The 15,060-nt window shown below is 42.3% G+C and overlaps 3 protein-coding genes across 4 annotated transcripts in view; 2 read left to right on the forward strand and 1 right to left on the reverse strand.

Annotated features, from left to right (window-relative positions):
* Positions 1-636: 636 nt before the first annotated feature.
* Positions 637-11,269, reverse strand: LOC101111633 (nitric oxide-associated protein 1). The gene is made up of 7 exons (XM_012180022.5): positions 9,985-11,269; positions 8,914-9,078; positions 8,046-8,251; positions 5,128-5,259; positions 3,846-3,962; positions 1,224-1,344; positions 637-949 (listed from the first exon to the last, which is right to left on the reverse strand). The coding sequence occupies exons 1-7, from the start codon at positions 11,240-11,242 to the stop codon at positions 753-755; spliced, it is 2,196 nt and encodes a 731-aa protein (XP_012035412.4). The 5' UTR covers positions 11,243-11,269; the 3' UTR covers positions 637-752.
* Positions 11,270-12,203: 934 nt separating this feature from the next.
* POLR2B (RNA polymerase II subunit B) overlaps positions 12,204-15,060 on the forward strand; it is a 49,535-nt gene continuing 46,678 nt past the window's right edge. For both annotated transcript variants that reach the window (XM_004009846.4, XM_060417145.1), the window contains exon 1: positions 12,204-12,312. In XM_004009846.4, coding sequence (XP_004009895.1) covers positions 12,294-12,312 — 19 coding nt within the window. In that variant the 5' untranslated portion in view covers positions 12,204-12,293. The remainder of the gene's footprint in view (positions 12,313-15,060) is intronic.
* LOC114115373 (vesicle transport protein SFT2A-like) lies at positions 13,429-14,009 on the forward strand (the record flags this gene model as incomplete). Its single annotated transcript, XM_042251806.2, has 1 exon — positions 13,429-14,009. A coding segment is annotated over one exon (477 nt), but the record flags the coding sequence as incomplete, so codon positions are not given.

Below are 15,060 nucleotides of genomic sequence, written 5' to 3' on the forward strand. Positions count from 1 at the left end.
AGATTCCAAAAGGATATAACATAAATCCTTTTCTAAGATTTTCAGGCACTTTTAGATTATGTAAGGGAAATTTCTACTTGTTTTCCAGATTTCTTTCACTGCTGCTTCCCCTAAGTAATAAAAATCTGACTCTGCATTTCCGTTTACATCCTGCAGCTTCCTCATGGCAGGGTGTGGCCATGGAAACATTGACCACTGGACACTGTGATGTGGGCAACTTCCAGCTCTTCCCTTCATTTCAGTATGGTAGCTGCATGCTCTTCACTCTCTTCTCTTCTTCCCAGTGCTGTGAAAGGATGACAACTTGAGCAACCACCTTAGACCCAGAGATGGAAGCCATGGTGTGTTCCCCAGTTGGGTACTTGGCTGACTACATGAAGTGCAGCCGCTTACTCACCTCTCTCATTTAAGCCAGCATATTTTAGAGAAAACTTTCTGCCATTTTCTCTCAAGCCAACTGCTAAGCTGCTCTTTCAACTAGATTCTAAATGAGAAGTGCCATCTGGTCTCAATAACAAATACTAGCAGAACTCTCTTTTAGGTATGTTTGAATCACAGATACACACATGTATGTACTCTACTAAAAAAAATAACATGTTACAAACTCAGTTCATTAAAAAGAGGCATGGTCCTTGGTAGTTTAAAGAGGATGAGGGGGCTTTATTATAGCAGTATTTAATAAAATGCGGTGTGATGCACACAGAATGTTCTATATAGTTCATCTTCAATGTGAACAGGTCAGCTTCACATATCTATCTTTTCTTCTTCAGGTTGTACACAAGAGCAGGAGGCCTTTTGGTTTTATATGCCACACTTCCCTTGATGCGCTTTCCTTTGATGTTAACTATATGTGGCAAGAGAGGGCGCCGGACTGTCAGAACTGTTCCTTGAGGTGTATAGCCTCGGAGGGTCAGTGTGTCCTTAAACTGCGGTGTTACTGCTACCCAACCTATGCGGCCACATGAAAAAACACAGACGGTGTTAGCAACCATCCTATTAAAAATACCAAACACAGCTCCAGATGGAGACCCAAGGGAGGCTACTGCTGCCTCACTCTTTTTTAAAAAGCATCCATGCGTTTGTGAAAATGCAGAGATTCATTTTCAGAGCAGGTTGCATCTTATGGATGATCTAGCATGTATTTCTTAAAATATTTGGCTTATGTCAGTTAAGGCAGATCTGTATAAAAATATGATAAACTCTTGTGCTTGGTGTAAAATTACCTGCAGAGGAGAACTTGATGTCAGCCACTGCTTCAGATTCCCCAAGTCCTTCATCTAATGTGATGTCTTCAGCAACAAGAGGAGGAAATCCTGCCATTCTTTCTTCTCCACCCATTGGTACCTTCCATTGGGAGAAGAAAAAAGTTATTTGGAAATTCAAATGAAACCCCTGATAACTTTAAAGTTAAGTAAGGCAGTGATAAGATAATACCGTACAGGTATCAAAAATAAAACCATTAAACTATTACAGGCCTATCTGGACACACAGGTTAATCCCTGCCTCATTAGAAATCAAGGGTACATGGATAATGGTTAATATCAGCTTTATCTTTACAGGTGTTTCCATGTATTGGAAATAAGTGGATAATAATTTACCTATTTATTAACGGATTTCTCTGTTTATCACTAAGAACACAAACATAGACGTTACAGTATGGTCCTTGCTCCCAAGGAGATCAGAAGGTGGAAATAGCAAGTAAACAAAAGGTAAGAAATGTAATGAGAAGCAATCTATTAAGTACTGTGGTTGTGAAAGGAATAATGAATGTGGCTTGGTCAAGTAAAACCATTAATAAGCGGAATTTTGAAAAAGAGATTAGTTACTCAGTGTTGAAAGGTATTCTGAGTAACGTACAGACACAGAAATTGGAAAAAGGATGATGAGTTTAGAGAATTGTAGTTTAACTGTGCAGAGTGTGTTATGTGTGTGTATTAGTGACGAGGCTTTCAGTTTCGACTTCTCAGTAATGTGGAACTAACAAGGAATTATAAGCAGGAAAGAAAAAAGAATGGAAAAGTATACTGGGAGCTGCTTTATATTTTGGTAAAACCTGTATACTGCAGGATTTGTCAACCTCAGCACTATTGACCTTTTGAGCCAAATAATTTTTCGTTGGGGGAGGCTATCTTGTGCATTGCACAATTTTTAGCAGCCTCTACCCAGTGTCCATCAGGTTGTGAAAACAAAACTGTCTCCAGGCTTTGCCAAATGTTGCCTTGAGGTAAGAGTCAAGCCTGGTTGAGAACTACAGCTGTAGTGGGGTGGGGGTGGGAGGAGACAATAAAACTGGAGTCTAGATTATACCTCATAATCTCAGAAAGCAGGCTACAGTTTGGACTGTGAGGCTGGTCTCAGTGATGAATAGGAGGCAGGACTGACTTTGACTTGGGAGATGAATGAAAACCAGAAGGCAAGACAGAGGCACAGAGTGGCCCAAGAAACTGTCTGTATGATGAGGGGAGAGAAGCCTGGGTGTTGCTTTGAGAAGTATCAGTGAGTCCACCCTGAAGACTACACAGATACACGAAGGTAGACCCCTCCCCTCAAATCCTACATGTGTCTGGAGCGTCAACTTTAGGCCCGTTATTTCAGTGGAGTCTTAATTTCACTCTGGCTTTTTCAGTCTAGAGAGAAAGAAGCATTTATTTCTCAAGTCAGGTTGGTCTTATTCTGGTTGAGGGGCAGGTGTGCCTTTTGACTTATTTTTCGTTGTATGAACATTCATTAATGTAAATCACATTGGATGCACCTGGTATTTTTGCAGGAGCTATGTCCCAACCCCCTCCTCATCACCACAAACACACAGCAGTGACAGCGGTGTCCTGGCACTGGATCTTCACAACCTCATGGTGTGGTCACAACAGACAGAAGTAAAGGAAACTTGCCTAAAGTCACACAGCTTCACTAAGTGGTGGAGCAGAGTAGGATTTGAACCCAGCCTAGCTCCAGTGATCTTAACCATCATACACTACAGGCTAGCCAACAGTGTGTACACAGGTCTGGTTAAAGAGCTGTAAACAGGCCCCAGTCTCTGGTGAACACGGAACAATTTCAGTGGCAAAGAAAGGGCACAGCAGGGACTGCAGAGGATGGGAAGTGAGGAGCAGGAATCAGCTTGATTGTAAAGAAGAGGAAGGAGTGGGACACTGAGTTTTGTTTTGTTTCTGAAAGATCAGAGAAATTTTCACACACTGCTTAACAGGTCGAGGGAAGGATCAAGTAAGCAGGAGAGAAGATGTACAATAGTCTCTAAGTGTCTGTGATTAAGAACCTGGGAGGAGAGCTTTTCTACCCAGACAAGGGCTTCAAAGCTCAGCACTAGTCACACGAGGACCAGATAATTCCCTGTTGTGAGGGGCTTTCCTGTGCATGCATTCTGTTTAGCAGCATCTCTGGCCTCCACCCACTACATGCCAGTAGCATCACCCAATTGTCAGAAAATCCAATGTCTCCTCACTCACATTATCCAGTGCAGCTTTTTGAAATGATGTGACCCATGGGCAGTTGAAAAGTGGCTAGTGCAAGTAAAGAACTAAATTTTAAAGTTTATTTAATTTTAATTAACTTATTGAAATAGCCACATGTGGCTACCATACTGGACAGTGTCACCCAGAGAAAACCCAGCTCTGTCAGTATCCTGGGGTCAGTCCAATCCAACATCCCTTTTCTTATCAGAGCCCGTCTCACTTTATAGCCAAAATCCTCAAGGTGAGCAAGGTCAGGGAGAGCTAGCTGATGGTGTAACAAAGACGGTTCTATCCAACAAAGGCTTTTTATCAGGGCTGTGGGACTACCAGGGTGTATTAACCTAACTAGTCAACCATCAAATGATGTTGGCTCACCTTCAGTAGCGTATGACCTGCGTGCTTCTGATATATAGTATCCGCCTTGTCCAACGAAGTAATGTGAACAGGAAGGAAGTTGGAAGCCACAACTGTAAACCAAGCTGACTGATTTCCCTTAAGAAAGGAAGAAAGAATTTATCTGTACAATGAAAACTCGGAAAACCAGTACATTACAAGGTACATTTATAAAATCTGGGGAATTCCCTGGCAGTCCATTCTTGAGTGCTGTGTGATTCTACTGCAGTGGCCCTGGGTTCAAGCTCTGTTTGGGGAACCAAGGTCCTGCAAACTATGTGGTGTGGCCAAAAAAAAAAAAAAAAAAAAGAGGGAAGGTAGGAAAAGCATGGCAGAAGCCATGCACTTACACCCATGTAAATAAACCTGTATAAAGTTTGGTTTAAAATGTTAACATTGAAAAAAAAAAGTTAACATTGTATGATCTCTAAAAATGTAGGTAAGGTTTAAAGTGTGAGAAGAGTTGACTCATTGGAAAAAACTCTGATGCTGGGAGGGACTGGGGGCAGGAGAAGGGGACGACTGAGGATGAGATGGCTGGATGGCATCAGGGACTCGATGGATCTGAGTCTGAGTGAACTCTGGGAGATGGTGATGAACAGGGAGGCCTGGCGTACTGCGATTCATGGGGTCACAAAGAGTCAGACATGACTGAGCGACTGAACTGAACTGAACTGAAGGCCAACTTTTCAACAAAGTATGAACAAACAGAAATCCAAGATGTGTGCTAAGGCAATGGTCCACAGGTTGCACTGAGTGTTGTTGGACATATCCGTCTTTCATTTTCCATTTTTCTGCTCACTTTGGCAAAAATGGGGAGCAGTTCTATAGATGCTCTAAAGTCTCTAAGTGATGCTATGTAAATGAATACCAAACCAAAAAAATACATGTATAAAAGTATATGTGTCATCGGATATAGAGTGTGGAATTAATTTAATGCCATATTAACCCTGCCCTTAAACGTATGCCCTCTGATTTCCACAGAAAAGAATACCACAGGAGAGGGAAACTACCTTTTAATGTCAAGCTGTATGGGACATTCAGCTGTTTTGTGAAGATTTTTTTTTAAGACCTATTACTTTTTCCCACCATTTCATTATCCCAGGTTTCTATTACAGACATTTTAAACCACACACTTAAAGGATCTCAACCCCAACACAGTCATGACTTAGTTATCAGCATTTTGCTAGTCTTGATAATATCTGCTTGCTTAAAGTAAATCCCCAAAATAAAGTCATTTTTCAATGGTACAGACTTTCCTTACCTTCAGAAAATCTATGCGGCCTAAGGCACCCAAAAATAGAACCGTTCCTGGTTTTAGGATAAAAGTTCTTGGAATAATGGAATGTGTTGGCAATACAATATTTACTTCTTTTTCTGTTAGAAGACTTAAAATCTGTAAAGCAAAGTGCAGATTTTTTTTTGAGAACTACTTTCAATGAACATATGCTATATCGTGCTTTACCCATAAGATAACAAGTTATGATTATATATTCTAGGCTTCACAATACATCAAAGTATGTCTTCCAGAATTTGCTGCACGTAAAATTCATAGCTTCTTTCTGTTTCATGGAATCAATTTATAGTTGGCTCTACTCTTGTTTCACAACTTAATCTTAAGTAATGGCAGTATACAGGTGTATGAAACAACAGCATCCTCTGAATTCTGTCAAATTTGGTGTGATCTGAACACATTGATGATTCAGTCCCAGGATAGAAAAATATGTTCCCTTGTCAAGGCTTCTAGGGAGCAGCAATTCTCGGGTAATGCTAAGGTAATATGCTATGTTTTGTCCTCGTGGCAGCTATGCATGCATTAAATGAGAGTGATCACCCCATTCTAGGCTCAAGTAAAAAGCTTGAAGAACCTTTTCTAAATTCCAGTATTCACTTTACTTATTTCCTACAAATATTCAGCAAAAAACAAAAACAAAAACAAAAAAAACCAACAACAAAAACACAAAGGTATGGATCCTGTGATTTCTGAGGATGAAGATTCCTAAGTAGACTAGAGAAAATGGAAAAGAAAAGCCAGGAAGTACAAGATTATGGTGAGACTAAAATCAAAATCTGACTAAAAAATTCAAGAAAGTAAAAAAATGGCTTTTTGTGAACTTGTCTCTTAAAGAAAAGTAAGAAGAAAATTTTAAAAAATGTAATATCTAGGGAGACTTGAAAGAAAATACGTAAGGAGGTGGTAAGTAGTTTTCTTCAGTACTTGTGTTTAAAAAGCACATTTAAAGCCCCTGGCAGGAGGGAATTACTTTAACCCTTTTAGCAAATACCCTCATACTTCCATTTTACAACAGAGTTCCTTGCTTTAGTTTGGGAAACACTGGTTCAAGGCATTAAATAAATATTTCAATAAACTGACAGAATCCAACTGCCTGAGAGAACTTTTGTATCTAAAAACTTGAGGGTCTCACTGCTGGCTATAGGAGTTAGCAAATTCTTGCCTTTTAGAACAGTTGACAAGAGGGTATACCTGACTAAAGGAACTGCTATCCCTGACCTGCTGCTGCTGCTAAGTCGCTTCAGTCATGTCATTGCCCGTGTCTGACTCTGTGCAACCCCATAGACAGCAGTCCACCAGGCTCCTCCATCCCTGGGATTCTCCAGGCAAGAACACTGGAGTGGGTTGCCATTTCCTTCTCCAATGCATGAAAGTGAAAAGTGAAAGTGAAGTCGCTCAGTCATGTCCAACTCTTAGCGACCCCATGGACTGCAGCCTACCAGGCTCCTCCGTCCATGGGATTTTCCAGGCAAGAGTACTGGAGTGGGGTGCCATTGCCTTCTCCATGTCATTGCCCTAATTGAGCCTAAAAGTTAAATATGAGTGGGTAAAGTTAAAGTGATAGAACATTACTAGGAAGCAGTAGTAATGTTTGGTAGTAGTAGGAGCCAGTTTCCTAAGCTGAAGCAAGGAACTCTGTTGTGAAATGGAAGTATTAGGGTCTCTGCTAAAAGGGTTAAAATATTTCTTTCCTACATGTGCTTTTTCAAACACAAATACTGAAGAAAACTACTTGCCACCCCCTTACATTATTTTCTTTCGAATCTTCCGAGATATTACATTAAAAAAATTTTCCTTTTTATTTTTAAGAAACAGGTTTGCAAAAGATTTTTAGCCATTTTTTTACTTTTTCAAATTTTTATTTATTTTTTATTAAAAAAATTTTTATTTTTACTTTATTTTACTTTACAATACTATATTGGTTTTGCCATACATTGACATGCATCCGCCACGGGTGTACATGAGTTCCCAATCATGAACCCCCCCGCCTCGAATTTTTAAAATCAGATTTTAATTTAAATCTTAGCAAATTCTTATACTCCTTGGCTTTTTCTTTACTCTGTGAAGTTCTGAATTGCTAAGGGAGTAAAGATTGGACATAAACAATGAGTTGACCCTGTTCTAAATTAGGTTCATCTGATCAGGCACCTACTTAAGAAATTTAGTACTTTGTGTCACTTTTTCAAGAACAAAAACAAATTAGAACTCATGCTGGAAAGTGTCCTGTGTTCATAGCCTATTCTCAGAATAGCTCCAGGAAATGAAGACAAATCATCCGGATTATGTCAGCACAGTCCCCATGTTTGCAGGATGAATTAATGAGAGAGAAGAAAAGCGTAGAGTAAGAAAGAAAGGACATTATACTTTAAAACATTTCGATGTCTGGCAAAGGGACCGAGGCATTACATTTATTCCATACACCTTTGGGGAACAATAAGTACAAAGTATGTACAGGGAGACTGCCCAGCTAAATATAAATAGCAGGTCAAAGGTCAAATGGGTGACCTTGGGACATGAATCGACACTGCTTTAGCTGAGGGTGAGTCCCTCCTTACTTCAGGTCAAGGTGGGTGCACCTCTTGGTGAATATGTTATAGAGGGAATTCAAGTACAGGACAGGTGGCTGGGACTGCAGTGATGTTTATGATTTCTTCCAACCTTAAAATCTAGGATTCTGTAAATATTTCTCTAAGGTGAAAACCACAAAGATAGAAATAGGTTGTCAGAAGTGACGCCTACCAAATGGCATATAGATTCACCAAGGAAACAGTTTGATGAATAAATCAGAGCTGAGTCTAAAATGAAAGGATGCCTTTTTTTCTTTTGCTGATTAAAATAGTACTCCTGCACTTGAAAGTTAATGTTTCTAGAAGACATGAAATACATACACAATTTTCTTTTGTAATTCCAGGGGTGTCATAAAACCAGTGGGCATCTTTCACATCTTCTGGGGTCAGTTCTACGCGTTTGGTGGATTTATCTGCAGCCAGAACAGGTTCATTTCCCATGTCAAAGGCAAATGAATCTGCGTCAAATTCAAAGGCAGCTTTATCCTTCTGTGCTTCTGAATATGAGAATGTTCTTCCAACCCTTCCTAGAACAAGTTATATTGAAGTTAGTAGTCACTCCTTTAAAGCTTTTGACTCATAGTTTTTATGTTTGCTTCAAACAAGTTACTAAGACTAACTGGTGTTTGGAAGGAAGTGAGACTACAATGATACTTTTGCTCTGTTTCTAAATGTAGCTGGAGTCAGACTCTTGTAATGATGAAATGCCAGTGGCTGGCTGTGCACATTAGGTGGATGGGAAATCAGTTTTTTGTAAATTAAGGTTGGAAAGAGATACTAAGGAAAGGGGGACAATCCAATTTAAAACTGTTACAGTTCAACAACGTGCATGGTCTGCAAGGAGGGGGCTGGTATCTTAATGCAAATGGTTCTACTTCTAACAATAGCCAGATAGGCTGCTGCTGCTGCTAAGTCGCTTCAGTCGTGTCGGACTCTCTGCGACCCCCGTCCCTGGGATTCTCCAGGCAAGTTATTCACATTTCCTTTCCTGGATTTCTTCAAGTATCTACCATCTCAATTTTCCCATTGCAATGAATTCTGGGCTTCCAAACAGCAGCCTTGCCTCTAAAAGGTTTCTATGTTCTAAAAAGAGGGAGTGTCTCTTCCCATAAAAAACTGGCTAGCCCTCGAGAACTGTATTTCAGGATGCTCAGCAAAAAATTGTAGTTTTCCTATAGAAGACACTTACCTACTAAATAACCATGCTTTTTTAAGAGATTCAGTTTATTTTGTTCTTGTTGACTAAGATCTTCTTCTGCTTCAGTTGCATCTCTTTTAAGCCTTTTTTGCCTTTGAAACATTCTGTAAGGAGTTGGGTTACAAATAGGAAACTTCAGAAGGTTTAACGTAGTACCTGAAATACCAAATACATACACTGTTATAAACACTGTACAGGAAAATGGAATAAAACATTTAAGAGGATCTGTACCATCTTGAGTACTGTGGTTATTAATCCTAACTTTCATGACAACCCTCTACAAAATTATTCTTACTTTACAGATGAGGCAATAGGCTCAAAGACTGGCTCACAGGCTCAACTAGGATCTGAATGCCAAATCTATAGGCCTGATCTCTTTCCATCTTCTGCATACTGCTAACTGGTATAAAAAGCATTTCTGTATATAAGTCTCCCAAAGTCCAGGACAGAGAATACAGTTTACCAAGCAAAGTTAAACACTGGTTTCAAGGGAACAAATGAACTAGTTCATTTTGCCAACTGTTACATAAAAACAGGTCACAGAAGGATTCATTCTGCAATTACTACAGATGTTTCTTGAAGCCACAAAGTTGACTTTTATTTTCAATGAAGCCACACATCATATTGCATCAGTGAATTATTCATAGGTTAAATCTATAGAATTCTCATGAGTAAACTCAAGATATGAAGAGTAAGACTGAAGGATGGAAGGAGGCTTTTCTCCACAAAGTAAAAGGACTTTCTGGAGAAACTTACAAAAGACTAAGGGAAATCTTCAAGAGAGCAAACACTGCTTTGTCCTCTGGTTCACCTACAGTGCTTAGAACGGTGGCTTGAACATAGGAATACTCCACTGAGTATTCTATTGAAAAGTTACTACAACATATACTGAATTTGCAAGCACTAAGCTGCCACGGAAGAGAAATGTGACCAAAGTAGGTAGAGAATTTTTAAACGGAAGCCTCCCACTAGCCCCTGATGGACATTAAGGAAGAATACATGACTAGGAGAGTGAATCACGATCAGACTACCAGCTTCTCAGAAAACGAAGGGGACGCTCACCAGGCCAAGGAGAGATGGTGGCCCTGTCGATAGCTTCAGCGCCCTTGGCGATGCAATAATCGGACTCCAGAAGCGTATTGAAAAGAGTGGACTTGCCAGCGTTGGTGGCACCAACCAGGTAGACGTCGCCGCGGTAGCGCCAGGAGCGCTGGAGCGCGGAAATCAACTCCTCAACTCCATAACCAGTCTTGGCGCTGATGAGCCGCACGTCTCTGAGAACCGTGCTGGACTTCGACGGAAGATTCGCATTGTCCTCCCCGCCCCGTGGCCGGTTCCCACTGGGACGTTGAGCTCTTTGGTAGCCGCGGGGCGGCAGGAGCCCGGCGCCGATACATTCGTCCCACAGTCGCTCCCGGAGCCGCTGCCTGTAGTTGGGAGTGTCTTGGGGCAGCAGGTCCAGCTTGTTTCCCAGCACGATCAGTTGCTTGGGGCCCACCAGGGCGGGCAGGTGGGGCAGCAGGGTGTCGGGCAGATCCAGTAGGTCCACCATGTACAGTACAAGAGCTGGCTCGGGCCGCCGCAGCGCGGCGCTCACCAGCTCCAGGAACTGTCCCTGGCTCACCTGAAGGCGCAGGGCGCGCCGGTGATGAACCAGCAGCCAGCAGCGCTGGCATACAGTCCGCTCCAGCCCCCCTTCCTCCGCCAACGCGCTGTTAAACTTCTCGCTGGGTAGGTAGCCGGGAACGCCGGGGTCCTGGCAGTGCAGCTCCGCACCGCACCCGGAACAGTTCTGGCCGCTGGGCGGCACCGTCGGGTCCGGGTGCCCCACCACTTGGTGTACCCGCCGGCCGGCGCCTAACTTCTGCTGCCGCCTCACCTCTCGCTGCTGCTCTATCCGTCTCTTCTCCTCCTCCTGCCGCTGCTGCAGCTCCCGCAGCTGGTCCTGGAGGGTCGCTTCCGACTCTGAATCCAGGACGTACTCAGGAAACAGAAAACTCTCCTCTAGGTCAGCCCCTCCTGGGTTACCCCCAGTCGCCGTCGCGCCACGAGGAAGGCCACGTCCCAGGCCCGCTGGGTGTCGGGAGGAGTAATCGGTAGCGCATCTCCTCTCGAGGAGCGTCTCCCGGACGCCGTTACGCGCTACAGCGGGAGTGGGTCCCCTCAAGAAGCCGCAGAGAAGCCTGCGAGCTAGGCGCGCGGGCAGCATGAGAAATGCAGGTGTGGGCAAAGGGGCGGAGCCACCTTTTCGCTCGTGCACTGTGGCCCCAGATGAATGTAAAACAGCAGAGACAAGCCGGGAGTACCTGAGAGCCGTCATTCGTCAGCGTGAAGCTCCTCCTTCCACGTCTAATCTCGTGAGTTCTCGCGGTGAAGGCTCTGTGGCCCGGAAACCTACTTAAAGTGATACCCGGGACTTAGATTAGAAAGTGAAAGCGAAGTCTGTCGCTCAGTCGTGTCCGACTCTTTGCGACCCCGTGGCCTGTAGCCTACCAGGCTTTTCCGTCCATGGGATTCTCCAGGCAAGAATACTGGAGTGGGTTACCCTTTCCTTCTCCAGGGGATCTCGACCCAGGGATCGACCCCGGGTCTCCCGCATTGGAGGCAGACGCTTTAACCTTTGAGCCACCAGGGAAGCCCTAGTCGGTCGAATAGGCTAGTTAGTGAGGGTTTATCAACTTTCAGGCTTGTTTAACGCGCTGTCCCTGGCACCACCTGCTGTTAAAGGAATCACATTGTTAGGAGCTACGTATTTGTCTTTAGAACTGGAAAATTAAAAATCGAATGTCGCAGACTTACAGCCACAATTAAAACCTTTTATTAATACATCTTGGCTTTTTTTCGGGTATCATCATTCGTGCAACAGCATTAAAATCACATTTCTTAAACATTTAAAAAAATATGACGCATAATTGATGTACACAAATCCTTGTTAAAAGTTTCGGGTTTTAAAATCTTTGGAATTGAAAAAAATAGAGCACGGCGACAATTAAACCTTTTATTATTAAATCTTTCTTTCTTTTTTTGGTGCCATTATTTGTGCAACAACACTAGAAAACAAAGCTTCATTGGCAGGAGCCAACTCGGAGACCGTAAGCAACGGTCCTCCCACTCCAAGAACAGGAAACCTCAACTCACAAACCGCGCCTGTGCAATGCTAACCCTTAACCACGCTTTTTCCCCCCTTGCCCTTCGCGCAGGCGCAGACCTTAACTGGAGCCTTTGTGGGCGGGGCTTCGTGTGGGACGCAGAGTATTCTGGGAACGCCGGAGACGGAAATTACTTCGCCTCACTTTGCTGTGGTCGGTGGCAGCTACGCGTCTTTCTGTGTGTGATTTCTAGATTGACGGGTTCGGGAACCGTTTGCCAAGATGTACGACGCGGACGAGGGTAGGTGACCAGTCAGGGCACTCCTCGGCGACACATTTACGGGGGGGAAACGTGGGGAGTTGGACGAATGAAGGATTTACGGCCCCCTCCCCGGCCTCCCCCACCACGTCCCCAGTCGTTTCCCTACATCCCCAGGCCGGATCCGAGATTTTGAGAGGTGGAGGGTGCGGGGAACGTAGCCTTTATGATCTCGGTCAGGGGGACTCTGGTTCTCTTGGTTGAATCTGACACTCCCTTCCCGTATTGAAAGTAGCCTGAAGACCCATAGGACAGGTATAGTTGTTTTGATATCGTCTGAAGCAGAGCTCCTTTTCAAATTTACGTAAAGGCCAGAGCTAGTGGATTTGTTGAATAGTTTTTGAGCGTCGGCCTTTGCCAAACATGGTGCTGCTGCTGCTGCTGCTGCTAAATCGCTTCAGTCGTGTCCGACTGTGCGACCGCATAGACGGCAGCAGGTTCTGGTAATACCCCGCGGACAAAGAATATAGTTTCTCTCTCTTTCTGTGTGTGTGTGTGTGCCAAACTTGATCTAGTTTGGCATTCCTTCATGTTGCTATATGCAGTTCTCGATGGTATGCATTTTACTGAACAGGGACGCTATGTCTTTTTTTCTTTTTACATGTAGAAATCTTAGTCATGAGTAGTGTATTTTCATTGTATATTTTTAATGCTCCCTCTTCTATTCTCCACAACTCCTTTTTCAGAGTTCATTTTCTTCTAGCTCCCAACCTCCTGGTTGCCCCTCACTCTTCCGTTCCTTCACTTCATGGAGAAAATAGAAGCAGAAACTTAAGGTCTGCTGTTTAAACTTGTGTCCCATTTTTATCTTGCATCTAGAAATTTATTAGTATCATTGTATTCTTTTTCTTCTATTTGCGAAAAAAATTCCCTAAAAAATCTTAGCTTAATTTTTTAGTAGGTGATATATTCTTGTTTCTCACAAGCTAGAAGACATAAAAAATGTTAAAAGGGGTAAATGATCAATAAATATAAAACTAACTTCATTATTACGGCTCCTTTTCCAGCTTTATTAGCTTCTCCTGTGTGCCTGTGATAATAACATCTAGTGTGTCATCAAAACTAGAAATCTCTAAGCCGATTTAGATACCTTAATTTTTTTTACCCCGCCGGGACAAGGAGGAACAGGGCCTGACCCTACAGGTCCTTGATGCCTCATCCCTTAGTTTCAACACCAGGCTGAAGTGGTTTGCCATATGTTTCGCCAGTGGCATCTTCTTCATCCTTGGAACTGGATTGCTGTGTCTCCCTGAAGGCATAAAGCTTTTTGCAGCGTTTTATACCTTTGGAAATACTGCTGCCTTAGCCATTACATGCTTTTTAATGGGACACGTGAAACAACTGAAGAAAATGTTTGAAACAATGAGATTGCTTGCAACAGTTATGCTTTTGTGTTTCGTGCTCACCCTGTGCGCTGCTCTTTGGACCCTGTGCACTGCTCTTTGGTGGCATGAGAAGGGACTGGCTGTATTATTCTGCAGATTGCAGTTCCTTTCAATGACCTGGTATAGTCTGTCATACATTCCATATGCAAGGGATGCAGTAATTAAATGCTGTTCTTCTCTCCTAAGCTGAAAACTCTTTGAAAAGAAGGAGACTGTTTGAAAAGACCTTTTGAAAGTCGATGTTCTGTTTTTGGTGAAGTGGCCTTTTCCTGTTACAGTGATCACTCCAGAACAACTGCACTGACCATCTAAGACCATTTTGTATACTGATAAAGTTACATACCCATTAAACTGTTAAGTGCTTGTGACAGTAAATTCATTATGTGCCATTAGTATGCTCTTTCAGAGACAAGGATATTTTAATCATTGCCAATTGCAAATGATTTTTAGCCAATTTTTAAATCTTTTCTAAACAGCATTTGAAATGTAAATATTTAAGGGTAAACCTTCACTGCAAGATATAATCAACTTTTTTGGTGGCTTTTACATGTTTACATTAAAAAATATCTTTTTAAAGTAAAAATATTTTATTTAAAAAATAAAAATATCTTTTTAAAATAAAAACTTTAAATGTGAAAGTTTTACTTTAAGCATTGCTTTATTGTATGTAACAAAAATAATGTAGAAATCTTCATAATTTCATAATAAACCCACACTTGGAAAAAAATTAAAAAAAAGACGAGACTAATATTAGGACCAGTGCACACTGATTTTTCAAATGCCCCATTGCACACATGACTATTGCTGTATGACTACCCCAAAATTTGGGTGCTTAGAAATTATTTAACATGTTCATGAATTAAGTGGGCTAGGAATTTGGGCAGAGCATAATAGGAATGGCTTGACTGTTGACTGATGCCAGTGGTTGGCAGACACAAAGGCTGAATATTGACAGCTGGGGATTGTGATCTGGAGTGTTTACTCACACTCTGCGTTCAGTGCATCTGGCATCTAGCCTAGGAAAATTCAAGGACTAGGATTGATGAATGGAACATCTCTGAGTGGCTTCTCTGTTTAGGCTTTCTCACCTAAGTATACCAGCCTTAAAGTAATAGGGCTTCTTAGTCACAGGTCCAAATGTAAGTATTTCAGCAAACAAGGTGGAATTGGGTTGCTTTTCCTGATCTAAAGCTTCTAAAATTGTGTAACATTGGTTCAACTGTATTCTCTTAGTTATGGGAGATTCAAAAACCCATCTAGAATCAAGGGGAAGAAGCATAGACCAACCTCCCCCACCCTTATATCTTGATGGTAGGAGTGTTAAAATCACTTTATGTAAAATGGA

This window comes from Ovis aries, chromosome 6 (genome assembly GCF_016772045.2).
Source record: "Ovis aries strain OAR_USU_Benz2616 breed Rambouillet chromosome 6, ARS-UI_Ramb_v3.0, whole genome shotgun sequence".
In the NCBI taxonomy this organism is placed as follows: domain Eukaryota; kingdom Metazoa; phylum Chordata; class Mammalia; order Artiodactyla; family Bovidae; genus Ovis; species Ovis aries.